Raw genomic sequence first — 25945 nt, 5'->3', positions numbered from 1 at the left:
TTAGGAGGAAACTCTAGGGGATCACAAGGAATACTTTGAAAGGCTAGGCTACACTGACGCTAGGCAGTGTGACAATCAGCGAGGAAGCAGCCTCTCTTGCCATCTTAAGTAGTCTGCCAGGATCAGTGTGAATGAGCCACAGGTGTGTGTTCAGGGCGGGTTCAGAGGCGGGGAATCAAGGTCCAGTTCCGCCCTGGTGGGAGAGGCGAAGACGAAAAACACACACCACGACCTCTCCAGATCTTGAGAACCATGACATTTTCTATATAATATTAAGAGAAACTTTAAGAAAATAAAATAACTTTGTAATTGGTACGTATCACACTGAAGTGATGTAAATGTGTTTTGGTTTTTTTTGGTTTTTTCTAGTGCTGTCAGCGTTAATCTCGTTAAAATGACGTTAACACCATAACTGCATCAGCAAATCTCCGTTAGCGAGTTAATGCGGATCGCCCCCGTGCGAGGGCTGCACGGCGTCAACGTGTTAGCGCTGTGCAGCCCCATGCACGGGGCGATCCGCGTCGTCGTCATAGTATGAAATGGTTCATCTAAAGGACCTGACCTTTTCAAATAGCCCTCAACGGTAATCCTAGAAAAACCTCAAAGAATAACCTTACCTTCATCCTTTGAAGCCTTTCGTGAGAAAATAGTTCTGCAGCCCAAAACATTCAGTCCTGACTCATCATGATACAAGCAGATTTCTTCGGAGTTAGACAGCACAGTAGTTGAACATACCATTTTGCTGTAACATTTAGATGATAAACTCAAAGTATTTAAGCAGGCATGAATGACTTCCTGCCTGTCGTAGTTTCAGATATAGTGTTAGATTGGGTGGGCCACCTCTGGTGTATTATCATCACCTAATAGCTGAATGTACAATATCAATCCACGTTCACTCAGTTAATAATTTATTCATTAATCTCCACCTAAACGAGGTGCTACGTTTGTAGCATGGGCATGGTTTCGTTTTGAAAAGTCTGACATGGACCTTTTGTTTAATTTGAATTATGAAATATCTAAATGTTATTTTTACTTGATTCTAATCTGCTGCTGAGTCTCTTACACTGATGGGAATGCAAATAACAGAAAACATTTATGTTCCTCACATTGTTCAGTTGGGAAGCAGACATTGAATGCTTTCCACATATTGGCAGAAGTGTTGCTAATAATATAATCTAGTTTATCTTTGATGTTGTATTCGTCACATATAGCTTCAAATTTCTCACAGATTCTGTAAACAGTGTGTAATCTTTTGAAGTGGTCAAAGGCCAGCAGTTTGAATTTCAGCTGTATCCTCTCTGTCTCTTTAATTTTAAAACTAGCCAATTTAAAGTCTACAATTTGTTTTCTAGAAGCTTTTTCATACGATTTATCTTGGGGTGCCTTATATGCATCCACAGGTGTGCCACCAATTTACTCAAATGGACTCTACTAACCTAGCAGAAGCTTCTTAAGCTCAGAATGGAATCGTCTGGAGTTTTCTTATTAATTAAAGACAGAATAAACTTAGTGTATATGTACTATATGATGAAAGTGATCAAAAATAGACAGTGCTTTCTCTCTTTATTGTGACATTTAACTAATTCAAAAGATACCAACAGCCTTCCATTTCGGTTTCTGGACACTTGTGCCGGGCAGTACAGCATGAATTGTCCACAGCAGAAAGCCATCACAAATGCATTATTAAGTGACTTGATTATTGGTTGCAACCTGCTCCTGTCTGTTGTGGAAAACAAGAGCAAATACAGCCCAGTATGTCTCAGAACAGTTACATCAAAAACAGAGAACCTGTTAAAACTCAGTTGAGTGAGGCTGATCGTGTTTCAGTCACTGTGGACATTTGGTTGGACCAAAAGATGAGGGGTTTCCTTGGTATCACTGTGCACTGGATACAGAAAGAGACAGAGAGAATACAATAATTTTAATAATAATAATTTTATAGCCTATACGTTATCTTTAAAGTTCCAACCTTTCTAATGCCATTACAGTATAACTTTATGTTGTGGTCACATGACGGTACAGCATTGTCTCTGCATTTTCTACCCACAGTTTGAACTAAATAACAAATAACACGTGTATTTATTCAACTTACAGACAATGAAAACAAACAGAAATCAGAGTGGTAAATTTGAAGGCTTTATTGATGTTAACTTTTTTTAAAGTTATTAAAAAGGAAACCCAAACAGACAAACCCCTCTGAGCAAGCACTAGGCGACAGTGGGGAAGAAAAACTCCTTTAAGAGGGAGAACTTCCGGCAGAACCAGGCTCAGTGAGGGGACAGCCATCTGCCGCGACTGTGAATGGGTTCCCAAAGTCCATCAATAAAAAGAGCCATTATAATTTAAAACTAGCCAATTAAAGTCTACAATTTGTTTTCTGGAAACATTTTCAGTCGATATCATGATGTTCTTCTACATTACATCAACCTTGTTTGTCTCCTGGTGCAACAAAACAGTCGGCCTATAAATGAGAAAAACGACGTATGCAACCTGGTTCTTCGATAGTTTGGCTGCCTCCTCTATGAAAATGTCAACAATTTATCGTCGAATCTTGGATATCTGATTCCATGATTTCCAGAATTAATTCTGGATCTTTCCACCTTTTACACAGGGCTTGAAATGACCTTGTGGAAGTTTTTTAACTTCTTTAAGGGATTTTATCAATGTCACCCTTATTTCAGCCCAAATTTTGTTGGTAAGCCTGTTGTAGATGGCAAAAATCCTTTCCGGACTGATGACTATGCCTGATTTTTTACAAACTTTTCAACCAGCTGTCCAAACAGATTTCCAATGAAAATCTGTATTTTCCTCATCCTCGGAGTGTTCAGAGGCGCTTTGCGTGGAGTCACAGTTTTTTCGTGTTCTTCCTCCACAGAAAGCACCTCTGAGTTTCAGAGGTGCTTTGCGTGGAGTCACAGTCTTTTTCGTGTTCTTCCTGATCCTCTAAATTTTCACAGTCTTTTTCGTGTTCTTCCTGATTCTCTAAATTTTCACAGTCTTTTTCGTGTTCTTCCTGATCCTCTAATTTTCACAGTCTTTTTCGTGTTCTTCCTGATCCTTTAAATTTCACAGTCTTTTTCGTGTTCTTCCTGATCCTCTAAATTTTCACAGTCTTTTTCGTGTTCTTCCTGATCCTTTAAATTTTCACAGTCTTTTTCGTGTTCTTCCTGATCTCTAAATTTTCACAGTCTTTTTCGTGTTCTTCCTGATCCTCTAAATTTTCAGTGCTGCTTTGCGTGGAGTCACAGTCTTTATTGTCTATTGCAGTTCTGGGCTTGTCAGTTATTGTTTCGTGATTTCGTATGAAAGGAATTGCCGGTTATTAATCAAGTCAAACTGATTATTCCTGACATCAATCATACCATTAGTGATATTGAGTGTTAAATTACCCACGTTGTGCATTGTTATGTGACTTCGAGAGTTATTGCAAAACGTTTTTTTCTGTGAAAAGAAATAAGGCGCATAGTTTAGTTCTTCCATGACAACTGTGTTGGAAGTCTGCGACCAACATTCAAATTCATGAGCTGCCTCTGTTTTCTCTGGGGCCTCTGTTTTTGTGCTAGTGTACTTTTCTTGGAGCTTTTTCTTTCTGGATTGTCCTTAATTTTTTTACTGCCCATTGTAAAAAGATTAATGTGTATTTATGTGCTGACAATTGTTGTCCCTTTGTTAAAGCTGGCTTTCGAAAATCCATTGGTACAGGGGGTATTTATACCCTCGGTTTTAAACTGAAATCCTTTTAAGTCAGTGACGTACTTGATGTCTTTGAACTTAGCTCCGCCCACTTCGGGTAAAAACGGAAGCGTTGCTTAGCAACCGGTGCACGCGCCTCTGGCTGAATCCGTTCGGAGCAATGACTGTAAAAACATGGACGACGCGACAGCTCCCCAAAAGGAAGCCAAACGTCTCTATCGCCCCCTGGTGTCTGGCTGCAGTATAGGTCATAAACCCCGCCTCCTCCATGTTATCGGATGGACTGGTGTCAGACTAAAATAAATTTATTCTCCTCAGGTAATTTTTTTCCAAAGATTCTTTCTTTTGTTTTCAATAGTTCTCATCATGCTGATTGATGTCCAAGGGGTCTCCTCTCCCATATGATGTTAAATTGGGGTGAAACGTCATCATAACAGCTTTGACTGGCAGCTGCAGTCACGGAGAAACTTGCGTATCTCTGTTCGGGAATAGCAGATAGAGCATAGGCTCTGAGAACGTTTACGTTACGAAAACACGACGGACTGTTTTAACCTGACAGCCTGAGGTGCTCTTCAGTAAACTGGACTACCCGACAGAAGGACCCGAGGCCCCGCTGCACTTTTTCGGTAAATTAAACGTGTTTGTAAGCTAATCCGTAACTACCGTCCTTAGCTAGGTCCTGAGACCTAGCTAGCTAAAATGAGCACTCGGCTGTCGGGTTCGTTAGCTAATCTGTGCAGGTGAATGAATTTACCCTGACTAAAGAAATCAAGAGAAACGCCCCGGGCTACTCAGTCACTAATTACTGTTACTGTACTTTTATGACAAGTATTATACTGTAAAAGCAACAGGCTGCACCCTGCTTCAGCTCCTGTGCAGAGCTGAATATTAAATATGTGCAAACAGCAGCATGTTTTCAGTCTCTTGCCACATCTGTAAAGACAGTAACATTTTTTTTTTTTTTAAAAAAGCTTGTACTTCAGTAACTCCTCATTAATCAGTAACTATGGATTAAAGTACTGTAGTGTACTGTAATACTGAAAAAATGTAAGAGAAGAACTCAGATCCTGAGTGTGTGAGAACAGAGAAAGATCAGCTTTATTTCAGTTTTGAGGAATACAATTTATATTTGAGTTTGATGGTTCTGTTCTCTTTGTGATTACAGGAGCTGCCCTCAGATTCAGACCTCAGCACCACCCAGTGACAGCAGACAGATCATCCAACATGTTAACTGCAAAATGAACTGATGAAAACAGTACAAAGGTTAAAGTACCACATGTGCTGTAGTGAAAGCTGCAGCTGTTTTATTGATAAAGACAAAAAAGGAGTAATCACCCATGTAACTGTGTCACTATATATCAGCATTAACAGGACCACAGTTTGGTGTTTCACAAAGCTGCTGATCTCAGACCTGCACAGCTTCTGTTTTAAACACTTGATGTACTCAGCTGCATGAAGAGCATATGAGATTTTCTCTAACACAATTAAATAAAACCTGATGAAGGTCAAAGGTCGTCACTTGTATGTTGAACTACAAACTTATGATCTGGAATTCTTTCACAGTTTTTTGCAGATAGTGTGTTATTTACCATAAAATGATTCAGAGTTATTCATACCACAGTAACCAGAGAGGATCATATGTTTTTAAATATATAACTTTCTACAGAACTGAATATAATATCTTTATATAAAAGTCCGGAGCCTCTGGGGAGTATCCGAGTATTTATAACATTACACAAACCTAAGGTCTCCATCACAGTGTTCATGAACTGCTGGGTTATCCATCTCCTGGATCGGGCCTTCGGAGGAGTGCTGAAGATTTCCCTGTGAGGGAGCTGCTGGTGAAGATCATGAGTCCTGCTTGATCAATGCGATGAGCTTCAGTCTTCCTGGTGTTTCTTAAATGATGCCTCTTTCAGTGGGTCAACAGAACTTATCCTTATCCTTGTTTCCTATATAAGATAACTCTTTATTGTCATTGCACAGTCATACATAGTACAATAGTACAATGAAATTGGAAAACTGTCCTACATTGGCACTACATATAACACAACACGACACGATACGACACATCACAACGCAACACAAACAACACAACACAGTATAATAACTTAGTAATACAAAAGAATAAGTGTATTGTATTGCACACTGTTATTATTGCACATTAATTATTATTTAACTTTGTTATAAATATAAATATTATTATTGTTACTGTTTTTACCATTGTTACCTCCCCTCCCAAAAAGTCCAGGCAGGTAGCCAGTCAGGTCAGCTATTTGCATTGATTAGGGCTATTGCCTTGTTGTAAAAGCTGTCCTTTAGTCTATTTGTTCGGGACCTCAGCAGCCTGAACCTCCTGCCAGACGGCAGCAGCTTAAACACCCGGTGTCCTGGGTGTGTACAATCCCGTAGGATGCTGCGGCCCTCTTGAGACAGCGAGTGCTGTACAGGTCCTTCAGGGAGGGAAGAGGATGTCCAATGATTTTTTGGGCCATATTGATGACCCTCTGGAGTGCCTTTCTGTGTGCTGTGGTGCAGCTGGAGAACCACACGCCGATGCAATATGTCAGCACACTTTCAATGGAGCAGTGGTAGAAGATGGTCAGCAGCTCCTTCTTCAGGTCCATTTTTCTGAGGATTCTCAGAAAGTGGAGACGCTGTTGGGCCTTCTTTAAAACCGCAGAGATGTTAGAGCTCCATTGGAGGTCTGTGTCTATGTTCACACCCAGAAACTTGAAACTGGAGACCCTTTCCACACACTATATGTGATGAATGAGCTACAGTGCTATCTTAATGTAATATAAAAACAAAACAGCTGTAATAAGGTATACAATCCTTACTTTGTTGACTGAATATATTATATAAATAATACCCTGGCAATATGAAATGTATATGTAACCAATTTTGTTGAATCATGTCTTTCAGTTTTTATTCAGTTAGATTTTTCTGTTTTTTTTGTGTTAGTTATCGTCTCTCTTTTCTTGTCTATGCGTGGAGCTGTTTGCACATTGTTGGGAAGGATAATACTAAATACTGGGGGCTGCTAATAGTTAATAAAACTTGAACTTTCCATTATAATTTCACTTTATTCTAATATATATATATTAGAATAATATATCCCAAATACTTAGCAATAGAAGGTACTAGATAATAAGATAATTCATTATTATTTGCTTTTATAAATTAAAATTATCTAAAAGATTTTTTCCCCCTTTTTAATTTTATGTCTTTATATGAGAGTTGACTGGAGCTGTTTTTGCAGTGTTTTCAATACAGTAATGACCAGTCAGACTGTACTGGTGTTTTTTAAACTAGAAATAGAAAACCTTAGAGATGTTCCAGAGATGTAGTAAAGGAGGACATAAAGAGGGGACATGAGTATGTGACACTGGAAGTGAGCAGCCCAAAGAAGATGATGACCACCCACCCAAGGCTAGAAGGGTAGTGGTCATTGCTGAGGCCATTGCCCAAGTGAGAGAAAGCAATTCACTCCGAATCTAATGGGTTCTGCTTTTGCACATACTTCCCCTATGTTTAATTAATTTCAGCATGGTAGGTTTTATGTAATATTGCAGAAAGAAAAAGCACATCACCAAAATTGTAAGGCCGTCTGTTTTGTAAAGTATAATAGAAATAAAGGGGAAAAAAACCAAAAACCCCCAAAACAGTCCAAGCTAGATTTCAGTCATTTATTCAAAATATTTCCATGACAACTATTGGACAGAAATTACATTAGTGCATATTCAAGGTTATTTATAAAGGATCTCAGATACATATTGCTCTCATTCAGATTTTTCCAGTATTCAGAGTGATTAGGGTTACACACTAGTGAAGATTAGAAAGAAAATCCTCTCCCTGAGAGAACTAAAAATACAACCCAGTACACACACCACTTTTGTCATCATCATATGGCCAAAGAAAAACAACATAAAACAAAACAACCCCCCCCCAAAAAAAAAAAAAAAATTCTGTAGTTTAGTTTAAGACAGAGAAGAAGTGAAAGTCTATGGCTCAGAACAAAATGCAAAATCCAAGAAATGGTTTCGGTTCCTCTTGAAAAATTAAACTGAAATGTAAGCTTACAATTTATTCATTTACAGGGGTAAATTCAAATTTTGAGTGCAGAGAGAGTGCAACGTACCTTTTCTGAAATTAAAACTCCTTTAAGCACGAGTGAACACAAAGACTCAATACAAAAGTTAAATACCAAACAATAAATTAGGTTCATAAATTAATAAAAACATCTTGAAGCAACAGCTGTAATAACATAAATAAAGAAAACTGAGCTGCTCATCATTCACAAAGACCCCCGGGCCCCCCGGGAAAAAAAATGGCTACTGTGTTTTATTCCAGTGTTGCAATATCTAGGCTCAACTTCACCGTCCTCTGTCCATCAATGTTCGGCAGCATCTCACTCCAGAAGAGAAAGGGGAATAAAGTTTCACAGCCTGCATAACCTGACACAGTGTTTCCTACAAGTCACACACAGAAAAGGCTGCCTGTGCGTGTCATTAAAACCCACATGGACATTAGGTTGTCTGCTCTAAGATAAAGATGTGTGGACGTTGGGTTTTGAGGACCATTCAGTAGCTTGCAGGAGGTTCATTAACCTCTGAAAAGTAATGTCAATGCCAGTATCACTACCAGTATTTCCCATCTAAAGACTGTACACACATTGTTTTCATGTAAACAGATGCATTTTCCTTTCCACACACACTCAGACCTAATTTACAAATCAGTCATCAACCAACATTTCTGAAAAGTCTGAGGACATTTAATGAAATTACGTACCAAACTATTGCTGTCATCGAAGACGTGTTTTTCATTCCCTTAGCATTCAAAAAACAAAAAAACAACAAACAAAAAAAACTATGTTGGGATTTTTTTTAAGTCCCTTTCCCTGCCTTGTTTTCACATTATTAGTCCTTATACACAGTTTGCTGACCGTGGCCTCTTTCATCATGCATTATGTGTCTCCTTACGTGGATCCGTCGTACTCGTCTATCCCCTCCCACGGCACCCTCTTCCTCTGACTGACCAGTTCCCAGCGATGAACCGGAGCCTCTTGAATCTAAAAGGTGCAAGCCTCCTGGTCCAGATCCTCTGTTGTTCTCATAGATGAGGATATTGAGGGTTTCTTCGAATATTCGGGCTTCGGGAAACTCAACCTAGAAGCACAGGTGTTTGGGAAAGGGAAAGGTCGCTGAATATTTATTTGCTGTGTACAGCAACCTGAAAATGTGCTTATTGTAATAAGTATATGTTCAGGGCATAAGCCCAATACTGGTACAGGAATAAGTTTAAAAATCATAATTGCACATCACTTTCAATTAGCCACATGCTTCCTGCCTCTTAATGTAGAAAGCTCAATAAATGACTCCAGTGGGAGGGTTTTCTCTTTGGATTTACTGTAGGTTAATTAAAAGGCTGCCATCATTACCAGTGTAAGTGTATTTCTCAAAATGTTGAACAAATGCTTTAATATTTATTAAACAATGCTTACTTTGGTCTGCTTCTTCTCTGTAGCATAGACAATGGAAGTGCAGCACACTTCAGCAATCTTGCGGCCTTCGCCATAAAAAGACCAGCAGCAGATCTCATCCCCCAGCACGTCTTTGACAAACAGGACGCGGCCATTAAATCGCAGGACGAGTTTGTCAAACAGTTCAATGTTCTTCAGCAGGTTATCGTCAGAGTTGCTGGTCACAGTAGAGCAAGAAAAAGTAAGCATCTATGAACTTTGTGGATTCATTATCATTTTACAAATCCAAAGATCTTACCTGGTGTATGAGTATTTGTTGTTTCCTCTGTTGTTCTGCAACTTTACTACTGGCTGTAAGAGCAAGAAAGAGCAACATTAATAAGAGGGTACGTTTAATATAACCTAAAACGAGACAAACACTTAAACTGTTTCTTTCCAGTTAACAGTAAGTGAGGAGCCTTAAACCAAATGGGTCAGTTAAGTAGAAAACACACTGCTGGTGAACAACACAATAAAAACAAAAATAAAATTGCAAGCATCTAGTGCTACACTATTAATTTCCTACAAACGTGTTGAGAAAGTTTCTGGACACAGAAAAGCTTTAGGGCTTTTATTTTGAAATGCACAAGGGAAATGCTGAGTTTCTGTTGACAGGGTAATGCTGTAATTTGTGAAATGGGAACCACACTCTTTACACAGATGTTTTAAGAAAAAACAGGTCTGTCTGTAATATACAGGGAGTGCAGAATTATTAGGCAAGTTGTATTTTTGAGGAATAATTTTATTATTGAACAACAACCATTTTCTCAATGAACCCAAAAAACTCATTAATAGCAAAGCTGAATGTTTTGGAAGTAGTTTTTAGTTTGTTTTTAGTTTTAGCTATTTTAGGGGGGGATATCTGTGTGTGCAGGTGACTATTACTGTGCATAATTATTAGGCAACTTAACAAAAAACAAATATATACCCATTTCAATTATTTATTTTACCAGTGAAACCAATATAACATCTCCACATTCACAAATATACATTTCTGACATTCAAAAACAAAACAAAAACAAATCAGCGACCAATATAGCCACCTTTCATTGCAAGGACACTCAAAAGCCTGCCATCCATGGATCCTGTCAGTGTTTTGATCTGTTCACCATCAACATTGCGTGCAGCAGCAACCACAGCCTCCCAGACACTGTTCAGAGAGGTGTACTGTTTTCCCTCCTTGTAAATCTCACATTTGATGATGGACCACAGGTTCTCAATGGGGTTCAGATCAGGTGAACAAGGAGGCCATGTCATTAGTTTTTCACCACCATGGTTAATTATTGGCGTTGATCGACTTGGTAGGAATGATGGGACTGACCTACAAACAGGTCAGTGTTTTGGAAGGTTACTAGAACATAACAAATTAAATTCATGTTCAGTTTTGGGTCCATTGTACTCACTGAATTTTGTCCGATTTCTTCCATATTTAGATAAAGGATTGTTTTAAAAAGAGACGGCAGGTTTTGGAGGAGTTCACATCCATGGCACCTGATTAGGGGCGTCCCACGTCTAAGTATCTCCTATTATTAAACAGAATTGATCTGATCTGGGAAGTTGATTGTATTTGATGAAATGTAGTGCCTATAATTTAAAACTCTGTATTGTGGTTTTACTTACAGTCCACCTTTTTGTGATGAAGTTTCAGGCAGAGGGACAGCCCCAGCTCACTACAACTAGCATGTGGAGACAAACTTTATGAAAATGTACAATCAGACCCTCTATTTGCATAAATCACATTTGACATTCCCCAACTCCCCCCAGATGTTTGGCTGGTCCATGCCACCAAACAGCAGCCATCATGAATTCAACTCTAGTCTTCAGCGCTGCTTTCAATGTAAACAACCCCAGATTTCACAGTGCAACTTTTGACAGAAAGTGGAGAGCCTTGCTAACTCCTAATGCTCCTTTAATCACAGATATTGTCAATGCTGCCATCTATTGACCAATAATGGATCTGACAGCAATATTGTGTTTTAGCCAAGACACCATAAAAATGGCTGTATCTACTGTTACATCCCCATTTCTGAAGTATCATTCTGAAGCCTGAAAATGAGGATTTCTGCCATTTTGGTTTCAAAAACAAAGATGTCAGTAATATGAGCACGGGTGGGTCTGACTGTCAAACCACATGTTCGTGGCTTTCAGGTAGATTTAAATCATCTGCGTTTTTACAGCATGAAAGCTGCATGCATGTTTAATACCATCCCATTTTTTTCTGGAAATGTTAGAATGAAAAAGTCCCCTTTTTTAAATATATATATGTATTGTAAATGTTTCACAGTCTGTGCAATCAATGATTTTTCTGCCTCCATGTTTTCTTCTGCTTTCATTGAGTCTCTAACATAATAATCTGCAATATTTGATAGTATGTTAAAAAGTACATGCATTTTTCAGAAGTCGTGAAATCTTCTTTAGCACATCACAGGTGGGTGTGTGCTTACTCCTGCAGACATCAGCCAGAGATTGTAAATTCTAGCTAGTATCAATAATTGGCTGAAGGCATATCAGGATTCTGTGCATTTTTAATACTAAATTCTAATTTTCTTCTCCTCTGTAAGAATAGGTGAACTAATATTCTAATCTACAATATTTGATCATGTTGATGAAAATCAGATTTGCTCTCTCTTAGTAAAGGAAAAACATGGGGTGAATTTTAGGCCTAATCTTAAAACCTGTGGATTTTAGAAATATTAGAATTTATTCAGATCTGGAGATACTGTAAATTAGATTCTATTAAGAACTCATGCTTGGAAATGAGAACATATCACACATTTTGTGTCACAGATTATTAGGCAGAGGACTCACTCGCAGGACTCTGAAGTTTAGAGAGAAGGTGAAGGTTCATTTACGATGTGGCACCAAGTGAGAATATATACATATATACAGTGAGACCGATAACACAGAGTTCCAGGGAGTGGAGGGGGTCCGAAGGGAAGGTCCAAGGCGGGGGTACACACGCTCCTCTTCAACTTAATCCACAACTCACTCTGAATGTCCACTCCAAAATACTCACGCTCACTCACACACATCCACAGAAATCCAGATGGCAGGGAATCTAGAAGGCCTGTACACAGAGAAAAACAATGTTAGGAGGAAACTCTAGGGGATCACAAGGAATACTTTGAAAGGCTAGGCTACACTGACGCTAGGCAGTGTGACAATCAGCGAGGAAGCAGCCTCTCTTGCCATCTTAAGTAGTCTGCCAGGATCAGTGTGAATGAGCCACAGGTGTGTGTTCAGGGCGGGTTCAGAGGCGGGGAATCAAGGTCCAGTTCCGCCCTGGTGGGAGAGGCGAAGACGAAAAACACACACCACGACCTCTCCAGATCTTGAGAACCATGACATTTTCTATATAATATTAAGAGAAACTTTAAGAAAATAAAATAACTTTGTAATTGGTACCTATCACACTGAAGTGATGTAAATGTGTTTTGGTTTTTTTTGGTTTTTTCTAGTGCTGTCAGCGTTAATCTCGTTAAAATGACGTTAACACCATAACTGCATCAGCAAATCTCCGTTAGCGAGTTAATGCGGATCGCCCCCGTGCGAGGGCTGCACGGCGTCAACGTGTTAGCGCTGTGCAGCCCCATGCACGGGGCGATCCGCGTCGTCGTCATAGTATGAAATGGTTCATCTAAAGGACCTGACCTTTTCAAATAGCCCTCAACGGTAATCCTAGAAAAACCTCAAAGAATAACCTTACCTTCATCCTTTGAAGCCTTTCGTGAGAAAATAGTTCTGCAGCCCAAAACATTCAGTCCTGACTCATCATGATACAAGCAGATTTCTTCGGAGTTAGACAGCACAGTAGTTGAACATACCATTTTGCTGTAACATTTAGATGATAAACTCAAAGTATTTAAGCAGGCATGAATGACTTCCTGCCTGTCGTAGTTTCAGATATAGTGTTAGATTGGGTGGGCCACCTCTGGTGTATTATCATCACCTAATAGCTGAATGTACAATATCAATCCACGTTCACTCAGTTAATAATTTATTCATTAATCTCCACCTAAACGAGGTGCTACGTTTGTAGCATGGGCATGGTTTCGTTTTGAAAAGTCTGACATGGACCTTTTGTTTAATTTGAATTATGAAATATCTAAATGTTATTTTTACTTGATTCTAATCTGCTGCTGAGTCTCTTACACTGATGGGAATGCAAATAACAGAAAACATTTATGTTCCTCACATTGTTCAGTTGGGAAGCAGACATTGAATGCTTTCCACATATTGGCAGAAGTGTTGCTAATAATATAATCTAGTTTATCTTTGATGTTGTATTCATCACATATAGCTTCAAATTTCTCACAGATTCTGTAAACAGTGTGTAATCTTTTGAAGTGGTCAAAGGCCAGCAGTTTGAATTTCAGCTGTATCCTCTCTGTCTCTTTAATTTTAAAACTAGCCAATTTAAAGTCTACAATTTGTTTTCTAGAAGCTTTTTCATACGATTTATCTTGGGGGTGCCTTATATGCATCCACAGGTGTGCCACCAATTTACTCAAATGGACTCTACTAACCTAGCAGAAGCTTCTTAAGCTCAGAATGGAATCGTCTGGAGTTTTCTTATTAATTAAAGACAGAATAAACTTAGTGTATATGTACTATATGATGAAAGTGATCAAAATAGACAGTGCTTTCTCTCTTTATTGTGACATTTAACTAATTCAAAAGATACCAACAGCCTTCCATTTCGGTTTCTGGACACTTGTGCCGGGCAGTACAGCATGAATTGTCCACAGCAGAAAGCCATCACAAATGCATTATTAAGTGACTTGATTATTGGTTGCAACCTGCTCCTGTCTGTTGTGGAAAACAAGAGCAAATACAGCCCAGTATGTCTCAGAACAGTTACATCAAAAACAGAGAACCTGTTAAAAACTCAGTTGAGTGAGGCTGATCGTGTTTCAGTCACTGTGGACATTTGGTTGGACCAAAAGATGAAGGGTTTCCTTGGTATCACTGTGCACTGGATACAGAAAGAGACAGAGAGAATACAATAATTTTAATAATAATAATTTTATAGCCTATACGTTATCTTTAAAGTTCCAACCTTTCTAATGCCATTACAGTATAACTTTATGTTGTGGTCACATGACGGTACAGCATTGTCTCTGCATTTTCTACCCACAGTTTGAACTAAATAACAAATAACACGTGTATTTATTCAACTTACAGACAATGAAAACAAACAGAAATCAGAGTGTAAAATTTGAAGGCTTTTATTGATGTTAACTTTTTTTTAAAGTTATTAAAAAGGAAACCCAAACAGACAAACCCCTCTGAGCAAGCACTAGGCGACAGTGGGGAAGAAAAACTCCCTTTTAAGAGGGAGAAACTTCCGGCAGAACCAGGCTCAGTGAGGGACAGCCATCTGCCGCGACTGGTGAATGGGTTCCCAAAAGTCCATCAATTAAAAAGAGCCATTATAATTTTAAAACTAGCCAATTTAAAGTCTACAATTTGTTTTCTGGAAACATTTTCAGTCGATATCATGATGTTTCTTCTACATTACATCAACCTTGTTTTGTCTCCTGGTGCAACAAAACAGTCGGCCTATAAATGAGAAAAAACGACGTATGCAACCTGGTTTCTTCGATAGTTTGGCTGCCTCCTCTATGAAAATGTCAACAATTTTATCGTCGAATCTTGGGATATCTGATTCCATGATTTCCAGAATTAATTCTGGATCTTTCCACCTTTTACACAGGGCTTTGAAAATGACCTTGTGGAAGTTTTTTAACTTCTTTAAGGGGATTTTATCAATGTCACCCCTTATTTCAGCCCAAATTTTGTTGGTAAGCCTGTTGTAGATGGCAAAAATCCTTTCCGGACTGATGACTATGCCTGATTTTTTTACAAACTTTTCAACCAGCTGTTCCAAACAGATTTCCAATGAAAATCTGTATTTTTCCTCATCCTCGGAGTGTTCAGAGGCGCTTTGCGTGGAGTCACAGTTTTTTTCGTGTTCTTCCTCCACAGAAAGCACCTCTGAGTTTTCAGAGGTGCTTTGCGTGGAGTCACAGTCTTTTTCGTGTTCTTCCTGATCCTCTAAATTTTCACAGTCTTTTTCGTGTTCTTCCTGATTCTCTAAATTTTCACAGTCTTTTTCGTGTTCTTCCTGATCCTCTAAATTTTCACAGTCTTTTTCGTGTTCTTCCTGATCCTTTAAATTTTCACAGTCTTTTTCGTGTTCTTCCTGATCCTCTAAATTTTCACAGTCTTTTTCGTGTTCTTCCTGATCCTTTAAATTTTCACAGTCTTTTTCGTGTTCTTCCTGATCCTCTAAATTTTCACAGTCTTTTTCGTGTTCTTCCTGATCCTTTAAATTTTCACAGTCTTTTTCGTGTTCTTCCTGATCCTCTAAATTTTCACAGTCTTTTTCGTGTTCTTCCTGATCCTCTAAATTTTCAGTGCTGCTTTGCGTGGAGTCACAGTCTTTATTGTCTATTGCAGTTCTGGGCTTGTCAGTTATTGTTTCGTGATTTCGTATGAAAGGGAATTGCCGGTTATTAATCAAGTCAAACTGATTATTCCTGACATCAATCATACCATTAGTGATATTGAGTGTTAAATTACCCACGTTGTGCATTGTTATGTGACTTCGAGAGTTATTGCAAAACGTTTTTTTCTGTGAAAAGAAATAAGGCGCATAGTTTAGTTCTTCCATGACAACTGTGTTGGAAGTCTGCGACCAACATTCAAATTCATGAGCTGCCTCTGTTTTCTCTGGGGCCTCTGTTTTTGTGCTAGTGTACTTTTTCTTGGAGCTTTTTCTTTCTGGATTGTCCTTAATTTTTTTACTGCCCATTGTAAAAAGATTAATGTGTATTTATGTGCTGACAATTTGTTGTCCCTTTGTTAAAGCTGGCTTTCGAAAATCCATTGGTACAGGGGGGTATTTATACCCTCGGTTTTAAACTGAACTCCTTTTAAGTCAGTGACGTACTTGATATCTTTGAACTTAGCTCCGCCCACTTCGGGTAAAAACGGAAGCGTTGCTTAGCAACCGGTGCACGCGCCTCTGGCTGAATCCGTTCGGAGCAATGACTGTAAAAAACATGGACGACGCGACAGCTCCCCAAAAAGGAAGCCAAAACGTCTCTATCGCCCCCTGGTGTCTGGCTGCAGTATAGGTCATAAACCCCGCCTCCTCCATGTTATCGGATGGGACTGGTGTCAGACTAAAATAAATTTATTCTCCTCAGGTAATTTTTTTCCAAAGATTCTTTCTTTTGTTTTCAATAGTTCTCATCATGCTGATTGATGTCCAAGGGGTCTCCTCTCCCATATGATGTTAAATTGGGGTGAAACGTCATCATAACAGCTTTGGCTACGTCCACACGTACCCGGGTATTTTTGAAAACGCAGATTTTTCTATGCGTTTGCACCTTTCGTCCACACGTAAACGGCGTTTTCGGTCACTGAAAACGGAGATTTTTAAAAACGCCTGCCAGGGTGGATATTTTCGAAGACTCCGTTTTTGCATTTACGTGTGGACAAGAAAAACGGAGAAAACGCAGCGTCAAAGGTGTGCGCCTCTTTTGACGTCACACTGTGCGCCACGTTTTGTTTCGGTAAAATGAATTTCTACAATACTGTTACTGTTAATTGTACTCTCTGCAGTGTTTAAATGCTTACATATACACACACAGTTACTGTCCCTCCACACATACGACTCGGTTCTGCTTCTACTCCCCATCTTTGTTTACTATTTCCCACCGAGGCTTCTAGACTTCTGATTGGCCAACATTTCTACACGGTTTGGAATATATCGCCACCTGTTGCTTTGGCATGCTCCTAGCAGCGTTTTCCTTCATTTCTGCGTTTACGTGTGGACGGGATTATTTTTTAAAACGAAAACGGAAAATCTCCGTTTTCAAAAATACCCGTGTACGTGTGGACGTAGCCTTTGACTGGCAGCTGCAGTCACGGAGAAACTTGCGTATCTCTGTTCGGGAATAGCAGATAGAGCATAGGCTCTGAGAACGTTTACGTTACGAAAACACGACGGACTGTAACCTGACAGCCTGAGGTGCTCTTCAGTAAACTGGACTACCCGACAGAAGGACCCGAGGCCCCGCTGCACTTTTTCGGTAAATTAAACGTGTTTGTAAGCTAATCCGTAACTACCGTCCTTAGCTAGGTCCTGAGACCTAGCTAGCTAAAATGAGCACTCGGCTGTCGGGGTTCGTTTAGCTAATCTGTGCAGGTGAATGAATTTACCCTGACTAAAGAAATCAAGAGAAACGCCCCGGGCTACTCAGTCACTAATTACTGTTACTGTACTTTTATGACAAGTATTATACTGTAAAAGCAACAGGCTGCACCCTGCTTCAGCTCCTGTGCAGAGCTGAATATTAAATATGTGCAAACAGCAGCATGTTTTCAGTCTCTTGCCACATCTGTAAAGACAGTAACATTTTTTTTTTTTTTTTAAAAAGCTTGTACTTCAGTAACTCCTCATTAATCAGTAACTATGGATTAAAGTACTGTAGTGTACTGTAATACTGAAAAAAATGTAAGAGAAGAACTCAGATCCTGAGTGTGTGAGAACAGAGAAAGATCAGCTTTATTTCAGTTTTGAGGGATACAATTTATATTTGAGTTTGATGGTTCTGTTCTCTTTGTGATTACAGGAGCTGCCCTCAGATTCAGACCTCAGCACCACCCAGTGACAGCAGACAGATCATCCAACATGTTAACTGCAAAATGAACTGATGAAAACAGTACAAAGGTTAAAGTACCACATGTGCTGTAGTGAAAGCTGCAGCTGTTTTATTGATAAAGACAAAAAAGGAGTAATCACCCATGTAACTGTGTCACTATATATCAGCATTAACAGGACCACAGTTTGGTGTTTCACAAAGCTGCTGATCTCAGACCTGCACAGCTTCTGTTTTAAACACTTGATGTACTCAGCTGCATGAAGAGCATATGAGATTTTCTCTAACACAATTAAATAAAACCTGATGAAGGTCAAAGGTCGTCACTTGTATGTTGAACTACAAACTTATGATCTGGAATTCTTTCACAGTTTTTTGCAGATAGTGTGTTATTTACCATAAAATGATTCAGAGTTATTCATACCACAGTAACCAGAGAGGATCATATGTTTTTAAATATATAACTTTCTACAGGACTGAATATAATATCTTTATATAAAAGTCCGGAGCCTCTGGGGAGTATCCGAGTATTTATAACATTACACAAACCTAAGGTCTCCATCACAGTGTTCATGAACTGCTGGGTTTATCCATCTCCTGGATCGGGCCTTCGGAGGAGTGCTGAAGATTTCCCTGTGAGGGAGCTGCTGGTGAAGATCATGAGTCCTGCTTGATCAATGCGATGAGCTTCAGTCTTCCTGGTGTTTCTTAAATGATGCCTCTTTCAGTGGGTCAACAGAACTTATCCTTATCCTTGTTTCCTATATAAGATAACTCTTTATTGTCATTGCACAGTCATACATAGTACAATAGTACAATGAAATTGGAAAACTGTCCTACATTGGCACTACATATAACACAACACGACACGATACGACACATCACAACGCAACACAAACAACACAACACAGTATAATAACTTAGTAATACAAAAGAAGAATAAGTGTATTGTATTGCACACTGTTATTATTGCACATTAATTATTATTTAACTTTGTTATAAATATAAATATTATTATTGTTACTGTTTTTACCATTGTTACCTCCCCTCCCAAAAAGTCCAGGCAGGTAGCCAGTCAGGTCAGCTATTTGCATTGATTAGGGCTATTGCCTTGTAGTAAAAGCTGTCCTTTAGTCTATTTGTTCGGGACCTCAGCAGCCTGAACCTCCTGCCAGACGGCAGCAGCTTAAACACCCGGTGTCCTGGGTGTGTACAATCCCGTAGGATGCTGCGGCCCTCTTGAGACAGCGAGTGCTGTACAGGTCCTTCAGGGAGGGAAGAGGATGTCCAATGATTTTTTGGGCCATATTGATGACCCTCTGGAGTGCCTTTCTGTGTGCTGTGGTGCAGCTGGAGAACCACACGCCGATGCAATATGTCAGCACACTTTCAATGGAACAGTGGTAGAAGATGGTCAGCAGCTCCTTCTTCAGGTCCATTTTTCTGAGGATTCTCAGAAAGTGGAGACGCTGTTGGGCCTTCTTTAAAACCGCAGAGATGTTAGAGCTCCATTGGAGGTCTGTGTCTATGTTCACACCCAGAAACTTGAAACTGGAGACCCTTTCCACACACTATATGTGATGAATGAGCTACAGTGCTATCTTAATGTAATATAAAAAACAAAACAGCTGTAATAAGGTATACAATCCTTACTTTGTTGACTGAATATATTATATAAATAATACCCTGGCAATATGAAATGTATATGTAACCAATTTTGTTGAATCATGTCTTTCAGTTTTTATTCAGTTAGATTTTTCTAGGTTTTTTGTGTTAGTTATCGTCTCTCTTTTCTTGTCTATGCGTGGAGCTGTTTGCACATTGTTGGGAAGGATAATACTAAATACTGGGGGCTGCTAATAGTTAATAAAACTTGAACTTTCCATTATAATTTCACTTTATTCTAATATATATATATTAGAATAATATATCCCAAATACTTAGCAATAGAAGGTACTAGATAATAAGATAATTCATTATTATTTGCTTTTATAAATTAAAATTATCTAAAAGATTTTTTCCCCCTTTTTAATTTTATGTCTTTATATGAGAGTTGACTGGAGCTGTTTTTGCAGTGTTTTCAATACAGTAATGACCAGTCAGACTGTACTGGTGTTTTTTAAACTAGAAATAGAAAACCTTAGAGATGTTCCAGAGATGTAGTAAGGAGGACATAAAGAGGGTACATGAGTATGTGACACTGGAAGTGAGCAGCCCAAAGAAGATGATGACCACCCACCCAAGGCTAGAAGGGTAGTGGTCATTGCTGAGGCCATTGCCCAAGTGAGAGAAAGCAATTCACTCCGAATCTAATGGGTTCTGCTTTGCACATACTTCCCTATGTTTAATTAATTTCAGCATGGTAGGTTTTATGTAATATTGCAGAAAGAAAAAGCACATCACCAAAAATTGTAAGGCCATCTGTTTTGTAAAGTATAATAGAAATAAAGGGAAAAAAACCAAAAACCCCCAAAACAGTCCAAGCTAGATTTCAGTCATTTATTCAAAATATTTCCATGACAACTATTGGACAGAAATTACATTAGTGCATATTCAAGGTTATTTTATAAAGGATCTCAGATACATATTGCTCTCATTCAGATTTTTCCAGTATTCAGAGTGATTAGGGTTACACACTAGTGAAGATTAGAAAGAAATCCTCTCCCTGAGAGAACTAAAAATACAACCCAGTACACACACCACTTTTGTCATCATCATATGGCCAAAGAAAAACAACATAAAAAAACAACCCCCCCCCCCAAAAAAAAAAAAATTCTGTAGTTTAGTTTAAGACAGAGAAGAAGTGAAAGTCTATGGCTCAGAACAAAATGCAAATCCAAGAAATGGTTTCGGTTCCTCTTGAAAAATTAAACTGAAATGTAAGCTTACAATTTATTCATTTACAGGGGTAAATTCAATTTTGAGTGCAGAGAGAGTGCAACGTACCTTTTCTGAAATTAAAACTCCTTTAAGCACGAGTGAACACAAAGACTCAATACAAAAGTTAAATACCAAACAATAAATTAGGTTCATAAATTAATAAAAACATCTTGAAGCAACAGCTGTAATAACATAAATAAAGAAAACTGAGCTGCTCATCATTCACAAAGACCCCCGGGCCCCCGGGAAAAAAAAATGGCTACTGTGTTTTATTCCAGTGTTGCAATATCTAGGCTCAACTTCACTATCCTCTGTCCATCAATGTTCGGCAGCATCTCACTCCAGAAGAGAAAGGGGAATAAAGTTTCACAGCCTGCATAACCTGACACAGTGTTTCCTACAAGTCACACACAGAAAAGGCTGCCTGTGCGTGTCATTAAACCCACATGGACATTAGGTTGTCTGCTCTAAGATAAAGATGTGTGGACGTTGGGTTTTGAGGACCATTCAGTAGCTTGCAGGAGGTTCATTAACCTCTGAAAAGTAATGTCAATGCCAGTATCACTACCAGTATTTCCCATCTAAAGACTGTACACACATTGTTTTCATGTAAACAGATGCATTTTCCTTTCCACACACACTCAGACCTAATTTACAAATCAGTCATCAACCAACATTTCTGAAAAGTCTGAGGACATTTAATGAAATTACGTACCAAACTATTGCTGTCATCGAAGACGTGTTTTTCATTCCCTTAGCATTCAAAAAACAAAAAAACAACAAACAAAAAAACTATGTTGGGATTTTTTTTTAAGTCCCTTTCCCCTGCTTGTTTTCACATTATTAGTCCTTATACACAGTTTGCTGACCGTGGCCTCTTTCATCATGCATTATGTGTCTCCTTACGTGGATCCGTCGTACTCGTCTATCCCCTCCCACGGCACCTCTTCCTCTGACTGACCAGTTCCCAGCGATGAACCGGAGCCTCTTGAATCTAAAAGGTGCAAGCCTCCTGGTCCAGATCCTCTGTTGTTCTCATAGATGAGGATATTGAGGGTTTCTTCGAATATTCGGGCTTCGGGAAACTCAACCTAGAAGCACAGGTGTTTGGGAAAGGGAAAGGTCGCTGAATATTTATTTGCTGTGTACAGCAACCTGAAATGTGCTTATTTGTAATAAGTATATGTTCAGGGCATAAGCCCAATACTGGTACAGGAATAAGTTTAAAAATCATAATTGCACATCACTTTCAATTAGCCACATGCTTCCTGCCTCTTAATGTAGAAAGCTCAATAAATGACTCCAGTGGGAGGGTTTTCTCTTTGGATTTACTGTAGGTTAATTAAAGGCTGCCATCATTACCAGTGTAAGTGTATTTCTCAAAAATGTTGAAAATATGCTTTAATATTTATTAACAATGCTTACTTTGGTCTGCTTCTTCTCTGTAGCATAGACAATGGAAGTGCAGCACACTTCAGCAATCTTGCGGCCTTCGCCATAAAAGACCAGCAGCAGATCTCATCCCCCAGCACGTCTTTGACAAACAGGACGCGGCCATTAATCGCAGGACGAGTTTGTCAAACAGTTCAATGTTCTTCAGCAGGTTATCGTCAGAGTTGCTGGTCACAGTAGAGCAAGAAAAAGTAAGCATCTATGAACTTTGTGGATTCATTATCATTTTACAAATCCAAGTCTTACTGGTGTATGAGTATTTGTTGTTTCCTCTGTTGTTCTGCAACTTTACTACTGGCTGTAAGAGCAAGAAAGAGCAACATTAATAAGAGGGTACGTTTAATATAACTAAAATGAGACAACACTTAAACTGTTTCTTTCCAGTTAACAGTAAGTGAGGAGCCTTAAACCAATGGGTCAGTTAGTAGAAAACACACTGCTGGTGAACAACACAATAAAAACAAAAATAAATTGCAAGCATCTAGTGCTACACTATTATTTCCTACAAACGTGTTGAGAAAGTTTCTGGACACAGAAAAGCTTTAGGGCTTTTATTTTGAAATGCACAAGGGAAATGCTGAGTTCTGTTGACAGGGTAATGCTGTAATTTGTGAAATGGGAACCACACTCTTTACACAGATGTTTTAAGAAAAACAGGTCTGTCTGTAATATACAGGGAGTGCAGAATTATTAGGCAGTTGTATTTTTGAGGAATAATTTTCTTATTGAACAACAACCATTTTCTCAATGAACCAAAAACTCATTAATATCAAAGCTGAATGTTTTTGGAAGTAGTTTTTAGTTTGTTTTTAGTTTTAGCTATTTTAGGGGGGATATCTGTGTGTGCAGGTGACTATTATGTGCATAATTATTAGGCAACTTAACAAAAAACAAATATATACCCATTTCAATTATTTACTTTTACCAGTGAAACCAATATAAATCTCCACATTCACAAATATACATTTCTGACATTCAAAAACAAACAAAAACAATCAGCGACCATATAGCCACCTTTCATTGCAAGGACACTCAAAAGCCTGCATCCATGGATCCTGTCAGTGTTTTGATCTGTTCACCATCAACATTGCGTGCAGCAGCAACCACAGCCTCCCAGACACTGTTCAGAGAGGTGTACTGTTTTCCTCCTTGTAAATCTCACATTTGATGATGGACCACAGGTTCTCAATGGGGTTCAGATCAGGTGAACAAGGAGGCATGTCATTAGTTTTTCACCACCATGGTTATATTGGCGTTGATCGACTTGGTAGGAATGATGGGACTGACCTACAAACAGGTCAGTGTTTGGAAGGTTACTAGAACATAACAAATTAAATTCATGTTCAGTTTTGGGTCCATTGTACTCACTGAATTTTGTCCGATTTCTTCCATATTTAGATAAAGGATTGTTTTAAAAGAGACGGCAGGTTTTGGAGGGTTCACATCCATGGCACGTGATTAGGGGCGTCCACGTCTAAGTATCTCCTATTATTAAACAGAATTGATCTGATCTGGGAAGTTGATTGTATTTGATGAAATGTAGTGCCTATAATTTAAAACTCTGTATGTGGTTTTACTTACAGTCCACCTTTTTGTGATGAAGTTTCAGGCAGAGGGACAGCCCAGCTCACTACAACTAGCATGTGGAGACAAACTTTATGAAAATGTACAATCAGACCCTCTATTTGCATAAATCACATTTGACATTCCCCAACTCCCCCAGATGTTTGGCTGGTCCATGCCACCAAACAGCAGCCATCATGAATTCAACTCTAGTCTTCAGCGCTGCTTTCAATGTAAACAACCCCAGATTTCACAGTGCAACTTTTGACAGAAAGTGGAGAGCCTTGCTAATCCTAATGCTCCTTTAATCACAGATATTGTCAATGCTGCCATCTATTGACCATAATGGATCTGACAGCAATATTGTGTTTTAGCCAAGACACCATAAAAATGCTGTATCTACTGTTAATCCCCCATTTCTGAAGTATCATTCTGAAGCCTGAAAATGAGGATTTCTGCCATTTTGGTTTCAAAAACAAAGATGTCAGTAATATGAGCACGGGTGGGTCGACTGTCAAACCACATGTTCGTGGCTTTCAGGTAGATTTAAATCATCTGCGTTTTTACAGCATGAAAGCTGCATGCATGTTAATACCGTCCCATTTTTTCTGTAATGTTAGAATGAAAAAGTCCCTTTTTTAATATATATATGTATTGTAAATGTTTCACAGTCTGTGCAATCAATGATTTTTCTGCCTCCATTTTCTTCTGCTTTCATTGAGTCTCTAACATAATAATCTGCAATATTTGATAGTATGTTAAAAGTACATGCATTTTTCAGAAGTCGTGAAATCTTCTTTAGCACATCACAGGTGGGTGTGTGCTTACTCCTGCAGACATCAGCCAGAGATTGTAAATTCTAGCTAGTATCAATAATTGGCTGAAGGCTATCAGGATTCTGTGCATTTTTAATACTAAATTCTAATTTTCTTCTCCTCTGTAAGAATAGGTGAACTAATATTCTAATCTACAATATTTGATCATGTTGAAAAATCAGATTTGCTCTCTCTTAGTAAAGGAAAAACATGGGGTGAATTTTAGGCCTAATCTTAAAACCTGTGGATTTTAGAAATATTAGAATTTATTCAGATCTGGAGATACTGTAAATTAGATTCTATTAAGAACTCATGCTTGGAAATGAGAACATATCACACATTTTGTGTCACAGATTATTAGGCAGAGGACTCACTCGCAGGACTCTGAAGTTTAGAGAGAAGGTGAAGGTTCATTTACGATGTGGCACCAAGTGAGAATATATACATATATACAGTGAGACCGATAACACAGAGTTCCAGGGGAGGGGGGTCCGAAGGGAAGGTCCAAGGCGGGGGTACACACGCTCCTCTTCAACTTAATCCACAACTCACTCTGAATGTCCACTCCAAAATACTCACGCTCACTCACACACATCCACAGAACTCCAGATGGCAGGGAATCTAGAAGGCCTGTACACAGAGAAAAACAATGTTAGGAGGAAACTCTAGGGATCACAAGGAATACTTTGAAAGGCTAGGCTACACTGACGCTAGGCAGTGTGACAATCAGCGAGGAAGCAGCCTCTCTTGCCATCTTAAGTAGTCTGCCAGGATCAGTGTGAATGAGCCACAGGTGTGTGTTCAGGCGGGTTCAGAGGCGGGGAATCAAGGTCCAGTTCGCCCTGGTGGGAGAGGCGAAGACGAAAAACACACACCACGACCTCTCCAGATCTTGAGAACCATGACATTTTCTATATAATATTAAGAGAAACTTTAAGAAAATAAAATAACTTGTAATTGGTACGTATCACACTGAAGTGATGTAAATGTGTTTTGGTTTTTTTGGTTTTTTCTAGTGCTGTCAGCGTTAATCTCGTTAAAATGACGTTAACACCATAACTGCATCAGCAAATCTCCGTTAGCGAGTTAATGCGGATCGCCCCCCTCGAGGGCTGCAGTCAACGTGTTAGCGCTGTGCAGCCCCATGCACGGGGCGATCCGCGTCGTCGTCATAGTATGAAATGGTTCATCTAAAGGACCTGACCTTTTCAAATAGCCCTCAACGGTAATCCTAGAAAAACCTCAAAGAATAACCTTACCTTCATCCTTTGAAGCCTTTCGTGAGAAAATAGTTCTGCAGCCAAAACATTCAGTCCTGACTCATCATGATACAAGCAGATTTCTTCGGA

The 25945-nt window shown here is 39.0% G+C and overlaps 1 protein-coding gene and 1 pseudogene across 1 annotated transcript; both read right to left on the bottom strand.

The window, feature by feature from the left end:
* Positions 1–8595: 8595 nt before the first annotated feature.
* On the bottom strand, positions 8596–9532 carry LOC109198190 (BTB/POZ domain-containing adapter for CUL3-mediated RhoA degradation protein 1-like; the record flags this gene model as incomplete). The annotated part of the gene is made up of 3 exons (XM_025904433.1): positions 8596–8861; positions 9197–9392; positions 9474–9532. Coding segments are annotated over 3 exons (504 nt in total), but the record flags the coding sequence as incomplete, so codon positions are not given.
* A 12068-nt stretch (positions 9533–21600) lies between these two features.
* LOC109198189 (BTB/POZ domain-containing adapter for CUL3-mediated RhoA degradation protein 1-like) lies at positions 21601–22431 on the bottom strand (annotated as a pseudogene).
* Positions 22432–25945: the final 3514 nt, after the last annotated feature.

The sequence above is a fragment of the Oreochromis niloticus genome, unplaced genomic scaffold (assembly GCF_001858045.2).
Source record: "Oreochromis niloticus isolate F11D_XX unplaced genomic scaffold, O_niloticus_UMD_NMBU tig00001615_pilon, whole genome shotgun sequence".
Lineage (NCBI taxonomy): Eukaryota > Metazoa > Chordata > Actinopteri > Cichliformes > Cichlidae > Oreochromis > Oreochromis niloticus.
Note: the sequence above shows the minus strand (reverse complement) of the source record. Positions and strands in the feature narration are given on the sequence as shown.